The sequence below is a fragment of the Erythrolamprus reginae genome, chromosome 3 (genome assembly GCF_031021105.1).
Source record: "Erythrolamprus reginae isolate rEryReg1 chromosome 3, rEryReg1.hap1, whole genome shotgun sequence".
Taxonomy (NCBI): domain Eukaryota; kingdom Metazoa; phylum Chordata; class Lepidosauria; order Squamata; family Dipsadidae; genus Erythrolamprus; species Erythrolamprus reginae.
Genome location: NC_091952.1, coordinates 103,296,940 through 103,310,377, shown reverse-complemented (window position 1 = coordinate 103,310,377; position 13,438 = coordinate 103,296,940). Strand labels below are relative to the sequence as shown.

The window sequence follows — 13,438 nt, the reverse complement described above, 5'->3', positions numbered from 1 at the left end:
GCGTGCACAGCTTTGGGTGTCTTGTATGCATGCGCACATGTCCTAGTGTGGGTACGCATGAGGGTACGCATTTGTGTGCGAGATTTCAGTGGGTTTTTTGCATGCGCATAAGCAAAAAAAATCATCAAAATCTGTCGCACACATCCTCTTGCTAGATTTTGTTTCCTGTGCATGTGCAGAAGCTAAAACACACTGGGATGTGCATGTGTGCATGCAAGACACCCAAACCTGCGTGTGCAGCTCAGCCTTTGCTACCAGTGCAGCATCCTTTACCATTCCGGTAGTAACCCACTACTGAAATGTACCATATATTTTTGGTGCTCTCAAGATTTTTAAACAGATGACAAAGTTGCAGCACAAAAAATAACAGGAATAATGAAACAGGAGTAATCAATGTGCAGATATTGTCTTTTGAGGGAAAAATGTTGAGAAAAGATACTAGAGAAACTACAGTAAATAAACTGGCTATTTAAATAAAACATTTAAAAATTAATCATTGTTTTATTGTAGACTCACTCAATATTTTCCGTGTCCCCTCTTGCTTAGCAAAAAAATTAAAAAAAAGATAGGTACTCTACAAGCTTGCATATTCTTCCATCATTGGAATTGCAGGGTTTTTATGGCTTCACAATTTATTTATTTTTATTTGTTTTTGTCAAGTACAGATTGGCAGTATACAAAGATATATTTATTTATTTATTTATTAAATTTGTATGCCACCCCTCTCCGCAGACTCGGGGCGGTTCACAACAGCAACAGAAAACAATATATAATACAAATTCAATAATTAGAAAGCTAAAAACCCATAATTTTTTTAAAAAATCAATGTTATAACAATTGTCCTAGCCTCTTGTGATAGGATGTGGGAGTGAAACTGAGACAGCATCTAATCTGCAGAAGCTAGTACACTTCACAGACTTACCTGAAGAGTTTTTCCATCCCGTAGGAATTTGTGATGGGAATCTTCAACTATTAGCTGTCCATCTTTCTCCCAGATTATGCTTGGAGGAGGACTGCCCCCTGCTATACATTCCATCATTGCCATCTTGGACAGAAGTACAGTCAGCTCCTTAGTCACATCACCGCTGGGACCATTGAAGTATGGTGGCACTAGGCAGAAAGATTAAGGAGAACAGTTTTGTACCCTTCGACTTCTTCATAGCATTGCTGAGAAAACGAAAAATGTAAGTTACAGAACAATTTTCATTCATAACATTTTTTTCAGGTATTATCAGAGATGCATTTGCCATTATCACAAATACCTCTTCAAGACATAGCATGATGCATTTTTATTTGAAGTGGAAAATATTATATATTTTCTTACTCAGAAGGGAATCTAATATATCACTTTAGTAGAATTTTCTACTTGCCATGTCTCTTGTTGTAGCCTTAGTATCTTAATATTTATTATATTTATTAGACATTAATACTACTAGCACATAGTAAATTATATAGAATGAAACCAAGTAAGGGCCGCCGTTTAATAAGAAGAATATGATTATTTGCAAACTCAAAAAACATCAAGTAAGCTCACAAAGCACGCGGACATCATATTGGATAGAATCTTCTCCAGCTTCGTTAATGGCCACGCAGGTATATCGTCCAGCATCTTCGCTCTGAGCTCTAGGAATCTGCAACACACGACCTCCTAGAGTAAAATAAGAATGAACTTGCCATCCTTCTAAACACAGATCATGGGTTGCTCTAAGATAAATAGAAATACACCTGATTTATGATAAAAAGAAGGACCTTGATAGACATCTTATTTTCAACCTACTTCTGAAGGTTTAGGATGGTTACAAAGTTTAAAGATTAAATATCAGGAATCAGGTATCTTATTGCCATTATGTCCAGAATCAGAAAATTTCATGTCTGTACACTGAACACTGAAAACATGTCTATAATACAGATTATATGGATTCAGGAGGCAAATTGTTAGCTCAGAAAATATGGCCTGCTAATCATGGAGAGATCAAGCTGCAATGGAGGAAATTATTTCTAAGACACTGATGGGCTCAAATATTGTTAATTTTAAAGAATATTCTATTCTATTCTATTCTATTCTATTCTATTCTATTCCATTCCATTCCACTCCACTCTACTCTACTCTTAAAAAATCACTTCAATGAATTTTGCATAGAATTAAAACATGAAGTCTTAGACCATAAAGCAAGGTCCCCCAACCTCTGATCCATGGTCCAGTACTGGGTTATGCAGGTGGCATGCATCCACGCACAAAACCCTCCCATCTCCCCATCATTGCCACTGCCACTGCCACCATTGGTAAGATTGGGGACTGCTGAAGTAGAAGATTTATATAATGTAATCACAATGAATAATTAATTTAGAAAATATTTAACCATAAGTTGCAGTTTACTTGTACAGATGAACTTTCTCTACTCTATGGCTGTTCCTCACTCCATGTTTACCACTAGTCACATGAAGGAAATATTTTATGCTCATATCATTGTTGGTAAGCTACCTACAGTCATTGAGAATGAGCAGGGAGCTATATAAATTTTTTAAATACGTAAAGATACGAGGATATAATTATTCAATTGTTATAACTGCCTGATTCCGACAGCTCTTTAGAGAGTTATCAATGCTATTATAAGCATAAACATAAACATATATGAATTAGTAAAATTTCCTCTCCACAAAACAGGAATGTATATATCCAAGAAATTCGTTAGTACCTATTTATGAATGCAATAGCTTCTAGAGTAACTCATATTACATTGCTTGGACCAGGAATTTTTAATAATGCCAATTAGGAGCATCCATTTTCAACTCTATTCCGGAGAATTGAGAATATTTCATTCTTAATTTAAAATAAAATATTTATTGCAAGGGTTGTGTGGGTCAGAGCTATCTTGCTTGCAGTGTGCATATAAAACACTCAAGTGTATATAAAAATATTATAAAGGATAAAAAAGAAAGTATTTTATTATATTCATAAATATTAATCTGCTTAATACAGACCTGGAAGTATCAACACTTTATCACTGGAACTCAATGGAAAATCTTCTTTATACCAGGTAAGTACAGGAGGGGGCACAGCATTAGATTCACAGTATAAAGACAGAGGATTGTTTACAATCACATCTTTGGCTCTTCCTCTTTGACTTCTACTTAGCACATTTTCATCTTCCCAGAAGCCAAATGGTTTTTGAAAACTAGGAGGAACTGTAATATATAGGCCTCAGATTAAAAATGAAGAATAAGGCTTTTCCAACCTTCATCACAAGAAGTATTAACAAATTTAGTGATTCTTCACCCTCTGACGTTACAAACATTTATCTCTTCATCCCCAGTACCATCTCTTACCTATAACAAACTCATAAAGTTATCATTCTTTCAATCCTGTTATTAGTAGAAAATCCATAGCCAAAAGTATTTTAACCTTGATCAAATAAACCAACTTTGCTTTCTTTGTGTATATTTCTAACATTCTTACTCTTTAATTTATTCAAATATTGTTGGATTTTATTTATCTTTATTTTTTCTTTCCTTCATTGGACAGAGCTCTTCAAGGCTTTAACATACCTTTTTTTTAATAAATCCAGTAAGAAAAAAATTATCCAGTGACTCTTTTGGTTTGCCTGATACATTTCTCTTTTAAATTTTTAAAATACCACCTTTTTTTGTAGATTCAATGAAACAATATTTTCTAAATTATTCTCTTGGCCTATTAGTTAGAATCCTTCTAGAATCAAAATCTTATTTACTTTTTTCATTTTTATGTCAGATTTTTAAAAATGCTTAATCTTATGATTACTATTTTCTTTTATTCAGAATTAAAGGCAGACCCACTTGGCATTTTCAGATTTCATTATGAATGTCTTCAATAGCATAGATATACTTAATGAGCAATTTCCCAAAATGACTGGAAATTGAGATTTGCCAACTTTAAAAACCTCTGCTGCAATTGCAAGCAAGATGGTAAATCCTGTTGTTATTCACTGAAAAATAATCACTTCCCTATAGTTTTCAGAGAGCCACTCTCCAGAGCACATGTGGATCACCCATCCTCTCCTTATCCAAAAAGTTTCCAAGGAACCAAACTATTCACCGCTTCCTTGGTCTTTGTGGAAGTCACCAGCAGAGATATCTTTAGCAGAGATATCTTCAATTTGCCATACCTCACCCGAAAGTCCAAAATAACTTGGATCCACATTTAGTTACTTTGATAACTGGTCAATTAGTTGGAAAGTTATTCTCGAACATATTTCTCAAACTCAACTTCCTAAGAAATAATAATTGGATGTAGTTCATGCTACCAATATCCCAAGGCAGATTAACAATATTTTTTACTTGATATTCTCACTAAATTTACTAGGGATAAATTTTGGGGATAACAGGCCCAATAAAATGACAATATGTTCATTTGGAACTTAAAAACAATTTTCATAGTGTCCTCTTTTTCTCCAAATGTATCATGTTAGTAATCCATTTTACTAACTAAGGGAATAAGTAACTATTTGTAAATTTATAGTAACTACACAGAAGATGTGATTAGCTAGAGGTCACTACGTGGGAGAAGACTGATCTTTATAAATAGACAAAACAATACCTTGTATACTGACATCAAATTCCAGCTCATCCTCCCCAGCTATGTTTGAAGCAACACAACTATATCGGCCAGTGTCAGATATCTGAGTTGCCTTAATTTGAAGGATGCGTCCACCATCTTGGATTGTTAGATGATCATTTGATGTAATAGGCTGTGATGGAATATTCCAAAAGGATACATGAGCATTTTATGCAATGTACAATGTATATAGGAATGCATATCAATTGTTCATGGCCATTTAAGCCAACTTAGCAACTGTTGGCTTTGGCAAGAGATTTTAAGCTGCCGTCTCCAAAAAACCCCAAATTCTATTTTATATAATTATAAACCAAGATTAGACATGAAATATCTATTTCTGAACACTTGGAACCTTCTTCTGAGAGAAACAGATCCATTTCCCTTATTTTAATATTACAGAGAGAAAGGCATATCTGACTGGGAAGCTACACATGGGCTACAAGTTGTGCAATCTATATAGATTTGAGGTGTGTTTTTTTCTCTATTGCTTCCATTCCATAGTTGAGAACATTGCTAAGTTATACATTTTTGCTGATTGGCCAGTTAAAATCATTGTTAGCATATAGCATGGAAAAAGGGGATGGAATGTTGAGAGAGAGCTAATTTGCATGCTGGCATGAGGTCAGTCGTGGCAGTTGGAAGATAGAATTCTTGGGGATTTGTGTGCTGACTGTTGGAGAATCTGCATCATAGAGAGCAGATGTATAGAGAAATATAGTTATTCTGTCAAGTTGTTTATTTGTGTGAATATGAAACCAGTTCAATGAGAAAAGAAAAAATAAAACCATAAGATTTATATTGGAGTCATTGTATTTATACCCCAATATACATAGTATCACAGTTCTGTTATAAAGAGTCTCTGCTGTATGAAGTGAAGAACATTACTTGAAAAACATAAATAACATAGAAATCCAACAATTATTTAAAATAGTAAAATTTAAAGAAAATTGTGTAATACTATCCTTTACTTTGTCAAAATAATTTAGACCAATATCCCTACTAATGTACTTACTATTCATAGGCATTCTAACCATTACCAAAGGGCAAGTTTTGAACAAAAATAACTTTACTTAGAATTTCTAAAGAATGATTACTATTTGGTAATTTATTATTATTTATTATTTATTATTTGGTCTACAACTGCTCAAAGTCACTTGGTCTGAGATGAATGAATGAATGAATGAATGAATGAATGAATGAATGAATGAATGAACAAATAAGGCTCTCTTGTTAGTTTCAATAAAACATTGTCAGCCAAAAATAATATTCCATATACCAAAAGATTCAAGTAGAGCAGAATTTGAAGTATAAGTACAGTGGTATCTCTACCTAAGAACGCCTCTACTTAAGAACTTTTCTAGATAAGAACCGGGTGTTCAAATTTTTTTGGCCTCTTCTTAAGAACCATTTTCTACTTAAGAACCAGAGCCTGGAAAACTTTCCCAGGAAATTTGAGAATGGCATGAAGGCCTGGTCAGTTTTCTGCCATTCCCTCTTTAATCTCAGCCATCTCGGGCTCTTCTGGGCTGTCAGAGAAGCCTTCCAGTGGCACTTAAGGAGGCTTTGGCAGTCCAGAGCGAATGAAGTATTTTCCTTTCTCTGGGGGTTTGGAGAGGAAATAAACCACTTCACTGTGGTGACTCCCTCGTGCTGCCTACCATACACCTGGTGCGAGGTTGCCTCCCAGAGTATCTGGGCATGGAAAGGCAAAAGTAGGCACTTTTGCCCCGGCTGGATCACCACAGTGAAGGAAAGGCACTGGCTACAAAGTGAACGAGTGAGATGAGAGGGAACCCTTCAGGTAGCAGGTAGCAGCAGCAGCCACCTTTCAGTCAAAGTAGCAGGAGGTTCCCCCATCTCGCCCTCCTAGTTTTCTCTCTCTGGTGCAGTGTATGGGAGGCAGCCTCATGCTGGGTGTATGGGAGGCACATGCCCCTCCTCGCCAACTAAAAGTCCCTCTCTTTTTTAAGCCTTAAAGTTTGGGATTTTTTTTATTCCCCTCACCTCACCTTTTCCTTTGGCAGTGACTGTCCTCCCCCTCTTCTTCCTCCTCCCACCCAAATTCCGAGCTTTTATTTCTTTCCTAATGGGTTTGCATGCATTATTTGCTTTTACATTGATTCCTATGGGGAAAATTGCTTCTACTTACAAACCTTTCTACTTAAGAACCTGGTCACAGAACGAATTAAGTTCTTAAGTAGAGGTACCACTGTACTAGGTAATAAATAATATAAAAATACTTTGCTAGTATTAAAATACTGATAGGGAAACACAAAAAGAAGAAACTGGAAACATTTACAAACCAAAACGTAGAAAAGCAGTCTAAAATTGCAAGTGACAAAGCAGAGTGCAATTGACATGTCCTTCAACCTCCTGCAATTCCAGAATTGTGTTGAAGATTATTGTGTAACTCCACAAGAAGATAGATAGTAAATAAATGTAACAAATAATAATAATTGTTGAAAGAGAACAGGATTTCCTACAGCTTTGGAACACTGTGTTTTGAAAAATTTTATGAAAGGAAGAAGAGACATTGCTATAAAGAAGTTTCCTGGTTTCTCTAAAACAGAGATCCTCAAACTTGGCAACTTTAAGACTTGTGGACTTCAACTCCCAGAATTTTCCAGCCAGCATAGCATAGATGGCTGGAGAATTCTGGAAGCTGAAGTCCACAAATATTAAAATTGCCAAGTTTGGGAACCCCTGCTCTAAAACAAATATTTGCTGTAAGAAATTAACTTTATGACTGGCCTGTCTATCCTTGTACCATCTGATGCCAGCAGCAGGAATTGCATGGGCTTCACATTCCAGGGTAAGACTGTTGTTCACTCTGATCTTCACCTCTTTAGGGGACAAGCCCAATCCTGATAAATCACCTCTATTTATAATAGGAGGAACTGAGAGAGAGAGAGAGAGAGAGAGAGAGAGAGAGAGAGAGAGAGAAATAAAGCCACAGAAATGGGACTTCTCATGTTGACACGCACAATATTGTCAGAAAAAAGGCATAACTTAAATTACAGTACATCAGAAATGATTGACCTGCTTTTAGGCCAAATCACATCAACAATCACATATCAAGTCACACAGCTAAGTAGCATTTGTTGGTTAGTTACAGACAATAATTCATAAAATAGACAGAAATATAAATAAACTTGCAAAATCAATTCAAATAAGCAAACTCTTCACTGGGTGACATAAACTGAAGGACAGATGATGATACTGAAGCATTTAGCACCCTGGTATCATTCATTTCTAAGTAAACCTGCAATTTACACAAGAGTATGAAAATTGATAGAAGATTTCAATCACATATAATAAATTAGAATTACATTATCTGGAGACATTGGAGAGTGCTTTATTTCTAAATAATATTATAAAACTACCAAAATGAATAAGCAAACCAAGCCAATACTAATGTGAGGCTTTCTGTGCTGCCTTCATTATCTATGAAAGAGATGGGACTCTATACTATTTATTACTCAATGTTGCAAGACTCCCATCGTCCCCAAGCTGAGTGAGCCTGGTAGAAGTGGGAGTTCAGGAATCTCTGGATAAACCATATCACTGCTTTCCCCAAAGACAAAAAAATGAAATGAATCATGATACAGTCTCTAGGGTATTTACCTTTAAAATCTATATCAGTTAGAATCAGTGATGGGCTCCTACGATGCAGTACTGGTAGCAAAATTTGGAGCTCCACCCCAGAGCCCCCAATTTGCACTGAAAGATGTTGAAACAAAATGCATAAGCCTCACCCACAGTGTGGTAGTAAAAATTTTGGTAGCCCATCATTGGATAGAATACTTACCTAATAGTATGAATAATGCTCTTTCACCTTGCTAAAGTGTTGCTTAGAGATGATTCAAAAGAGCTGTAATCTTTTAACAACTAATAATAATGCACTCAACAATACTTGATTTTTCTAATGTTTAATTGGATTGGGTTGGGTTGGATTGTAATTTAATTTAATTTAATTTAATTTAATTTAATTTAATTTAATTTAATTTAATTTAATTTAATTTAATTTAATTTAATTTAATTTAATTTAATTTAATTTAATTTAATTTAATTTAATTTAATTTAATTTAATTTAATTTAATTTAATTTAATTTAATTTAATTTAATTTAATTTAATTTAATTTAATTTAATTTAATTTAATTTAATTTAATTTAATTTAATTTAATTTAATTTAATTTAATTTAATTTAATTTAATTTAATTTAATTTAATTTAATTTAATTTAATTTAATTTAATTTAATTTAATTTAATTTAATTTAATTTAATTTAATTTAATTTAATTTAATTTAATTTAATTTAATTTAATTTAATTTAATTTAATTTAATTTAATTTAATTTAATTTAATTTAATTTAATTTAATTTAATTTAATTTAATTTAATTTAATTTAATTTAATTTAATTTAATTTAATTTAATTTAATTTAATTTAATTTAATTTAATTTAATTTAATTTAATTTAAAATTTAAATTTTTTTATATGCCACTCCTCTCCGAGGACTCGGAGATGTTATCTACCTGAACATTATATCCCTGTATTAACTCAATGCCTCACTACCCTGATGTGAATATACAAAGCAAACAGTGGAATATATATACATAATTAAAAATATGAAACTGAAGTAGGAATTGTATAAAACATAAAGAGATGGTAGAGAATCAGAAAATACATCATGAATTTCAGCAAGAAATGATGCTTTAAAACTTACTATAAACTTTCACCTCATAATGTTTTAATGTTTCCCCTGCTTCATTTGTAGCTATACAAGTATATCTACCAGTATTCTCCTCCTGGGCATTCAGAATCTGTAAAGTTCGACCACCTATTAAAAAAGGACCAAACTCAAGTTATATTTTCTCAGTTCCCTTGGTATGTTTTCTTTTGAACTGAACAGGAACTGTATGAATTTAGACACATTGAAAAAAGGAACTACAATTATTCTGATTTCAGAACATGTTTAAACTGGAGTTTAGGAAAGAACTATCTTTTTCTTTTATGTACACTGAGGGCATATGCACCAAGACAAATTCCTTGTGTGTCCAATCATACTTGGCCAATAAAAAATTCTATTCTATTCTAACTCTAGAAAGAAGCAGAAATAAAATGCCTTTTCAAAAACTAGTACCAGATCATCAGCATTCTAATTATGCCAAAGACTAAAAAGCCCTTCCAAGTTACATATTCCTAGTTCCCTGCCTGTGATTTGCAAAGTGAACTCAACTACTTCACACATAAAAGTAAGATTTTCAAGCCATTGTTATCTGGTTAGTAGTAGGAGACAAAACCTAAGATTTGGTACATCATTAAGTTCCAAAAGTGGGAAGTCAAAATATGCAAATTTATTCCCAACAATTATAATAATTGTAATAGTCAATCTCTACTCAGGCATCTTCAGAAAGTATACCCAAGGTTATTAATAAATGTAAAAAATAGGATAGAATTTCATTCATTCGTCTGTCCGTCCGTCCGTTCATTCAATTTCTATAGCAATACCAATAGAATTTAGACTTATATACCACTTTATAGTGTTCTACAGTCCTCTCTAAGCAATTTACAGAGTCAGCATATTGCCCCCAACAATCTGGATCCTCATTTTACCGAGCCTGGAAGGAAGGCTGAGTTAACCTTGAACCAGTCAGAATTAAATTCCTGATAGAGAGCAGTGAGTTAGCCTGCAATACTGCATTCTAACCACTGCGCCATCATAATTCTATAATGACCCATCTCAATCCAACTGATTCCAAATTTATTTTAATAATAGAGGCATTCAAATAATTACCTGGCAAAACCCTGATGTTCTTATTTGACTCTATGGGAGTTCCATCTTTCAACCAGGTGATTGTGGCTGGTGGATATGAATAAGCCTCACAAACTAAGGAGGTTGGGTTATTTAAGATAACTGTGACTTCTTCTGCACCGCCGTCATTATCTGCACCCACAATGGATGGAGACACTGAGTAAGTTCAGGAAAAAAAGAGCATTGTTTTAAAATAATGCTGATAATGGTGAGTATCCTTTGTCCTTACTTGTGAAGAAAATATATACCTGCAACTTAATCCAAGGAAACAGGTTGAGCAAATTTACAACCAAAATACATATGACACCTGTTTTCCAGAGACTGAGCTTCATGTAGAAGTACTGCCTTGATTCAAACTGCTGAAGCAACCTGAACTAAAAAGCAAAACTGTCTTGAAGCCTCAGACTCAATTTGATAATCAGAAAGCAATTTTTTCCTTAGTTTATTTTTTAAAAATTATTTCTTACATTTATAATTCTTATTTTTTTTCTTTATATGTTCATTTGAAATGGTGGACATGGCCCTTTTTTTACAAATTCATTAATAGAACAATCTAACAACAACTTTTTAAAATAAGCCCCGATAGCACAGTAAACTGTCTATGTCAAATGGGGGGGAAAGGTTTTTTTTTTTTTAAGTTTTATTTTTTTTTTAATTTTCTCTCCCCCCCCCCCAGAAGCCTAGGGATTAAAAAAAGATGGGGATTCCACCAATCAAGGAATATAAGGAACACAATTATCTAGCTAACTATCATTAAAAAAGGAGTTAATTGAAAGCTGGAAGAGGACTTCTTAAGCCTGCTTCTTTTACAACTATTTTACACAGGAGAGACAAGAAGCGGAGTATCTTTTGGTGGGAGGCATTTTAGGTGCTTGGAAAAAAATTTTAAGTAACCCATTTGTGCAGAAGGAAAGAGACAACATCACAGGAAACGCTGTATATCTACATGTACGAAATTTTGGGAAGGCTCTTGGAAGTTGCATGTAACTGCTAAGCCTTCAGTGACTTGGAGACAACACTTTTTGTACTTGCCACAGTGATATCATTCACACAACTTCCCTCTTACAATGTCTTAACACCAAGCCTCCAATTGTTTATCAACAACTTGGCAACCATTTACATAAATACAGTATATTTACTGATTTTTTTTTCCAATTCAGGCAGATTTATCTTCTTCAAAGGAACCCAAACACTTCTATTTATTACTCAATGACACTTACCAAATACATTAACACTGAAGCTTTTTCTTTTGTCTCCGGCTGTATTGGAGGCAACACAGGTATATCTCCCTGTGTCAGCAATTTGAGCATTTGTAATTTGAAGAAACCGTCCGCCAGACATGAACTGAGAGCCACCACCTTGCATAAAAGTTTGCCCATCTTTTAGCCAGGTGATCTCCGGAATAGGGTTCCCTTTTTGAGAACAAAATATAATATTAATAATAATATTAAATATTATTTAATATTAATAATTAAATTGTGAAAATTACCTTTTTAAATTTTCTTCATTACTAAGTCTTTTAAAGTAAAATGCAACATGATATTCAATCTCAGGTCAAACCCGAAGGCAACATATGATACTTTTGGTGATGTGTGTGCGTGTGCACACGCGCATACACTATATATACTGTGTTTCCCTGAAAATGTGACCTGTCCTGAAAGTAAAGCCAAGCTTGATTTTTGCGGTGGGTGTAAATATATGCCCTCCATAAGCTCTAGGGAAAGGGTGGGCGTGGCCAGCAAGGAGGCAACTCTTCCCTTCCCTAGTCACCTCAAGGCTGCTGGGCCCCTTTACCATGGCCTGCTGATCAGCTGATCGAGTGTGGGGCAGGTGCCTGGAGATATTTCCAATGCACTCTTGCTAGCCCCAGTTCTGCCCACAGCACTAGGCAACCTTGCAATTGAGGGTCCCTCTGCTCCACAGCTCACTTTGTGGCTATGGAACAAGCGGGAACCATGGTTTGCATTCTACAGGTATTGCATAGACTCCTGTTTCAATGAGGCGGAAAGCCATGAGGCCCCTGAGAATTGCCTTCCCCATTTACCCGGTTGCTTTTGTTTGAGAAAAGGACAGGCAATTGTGGGAAGTGTGTGCTTATGATGGAAGCAAAGCACAGCCTGTACCTTTCAAATGATCAAAAGTCTGTGTGTATGTAAGAGAGTGGGGGGAGGGAAGGAGAGAAATGACAGTGGGACGTAACAAGAATTCCAGGCAGCACTGTTTGAACTAGTTTCCTCTCTGCTGTTTCTCTCTCTCTCTCTCCCCCAAACACACACACACACACACACACACACACACACACACACTTGATGAAAACTGTGGAGGGCAGGCAACAGGGTAAAGAGACTGACTCTCTCCCACCTCCAGCTCGGTTCCTGCTCAGGATGGTGCCTTGAGGCCCATCCCCTGCAGGGCCAATGTGAGAAATGGGCTCCCTCAAAGTGTCTCCTCTCTGGGCCTCGTCTGCTTCAGAAGCCAGGAATCCTGCACTTACATGCACTTACAACCACTTACATGTTATCCAAATTCCCGCAACTTAAGCGAGCCATGCAACTGCTCCACCCACCTGCCTGCCCACCGCACCTGGGCCTGCCAGATACTGCCTGCCCCAAACCAAGCAGCAGGAAAGCTCCAGGACAGCGTCCTTCTAGTGCTCAACCCATCCCACTTTCAAGTGTGAGAATTGGTTGCAAGTCACTTTTTCAATGCTATCATAACTTTTTAGTTGAAACAAATGACATAAATTGAGGATTACCTGTAGTACTGCCATCCAGGAAAAGAGAGAGAAAATGAGAGCTCAAGGGAAGGATGTTAATGTTTACTTCTTAATATCATAGCCATCGATCGGCATTTACAATGCAGCCAAACCAGCTCTAACCAAGAAACACCAGAAGATTACCTGTGACTTCACATGTCAGCATAATGTCATGCCCTTCTTTTACTTTTATATCTTCCAGTTTATTTTCTCCTACAATGCTTGGAGGTACTTTTACGTTGTCAAAACAAACAAAAAAAAGAAAAGAATTATATAAG

General features: G+C 35.2%; 1 protein-coding gene across 1 annotated transcript in view; it reads right to left on the bottom strand.

Annotated features, from left to right (window-relative positions):
- Positions 1 to 13,438, bottom strand: part of HMCN1 (hemicentin 1) — a 254,348-nt gene that overhangs the window by 94,271 nt on the left and 146,639 nt on the right. The window contains exons 48-56 of the mRNA XM_070749005.1: positions 13,305 to 13,391; positions 11,626 to 11,817; positions 10,388 to 10,561; positions 9,317 to 9,430; positions 7,343 to 7,488; positions 4,574 to 4,724; positions 2,983 to 3,186; positions 1,535 to 1,648; positions 923 to 1,110 (exon numbers count right to left, since the gene is read on the bottom strand). Coding sequence (XP_070605106.1) covers positions 923 to 1,110; positions 1,535 to 1,648; positions 2,983 to 3,186; positions 4,574 to 4,724; positions 7,343 to 7,488; positions 9,317 to 9,430; positions 10,388 to 10,561; positions 11,626 to 11,817; positions 13,305 to 13,391 — 1,370 coding nt within the window. The remainder of the gene's footprint in view (positions 1 to 922; positions 1,111 to 1,534; positions 1,649 to 2,982; positions 3,187 to 4,573; positions 4,725 to 7,342; positions 7,489 to 9,316; positions 9,431 to 10,387; positions 10,562 to 11,625; positions 11,818 to 13,304; positions 13,392 to 13,438) is intronic.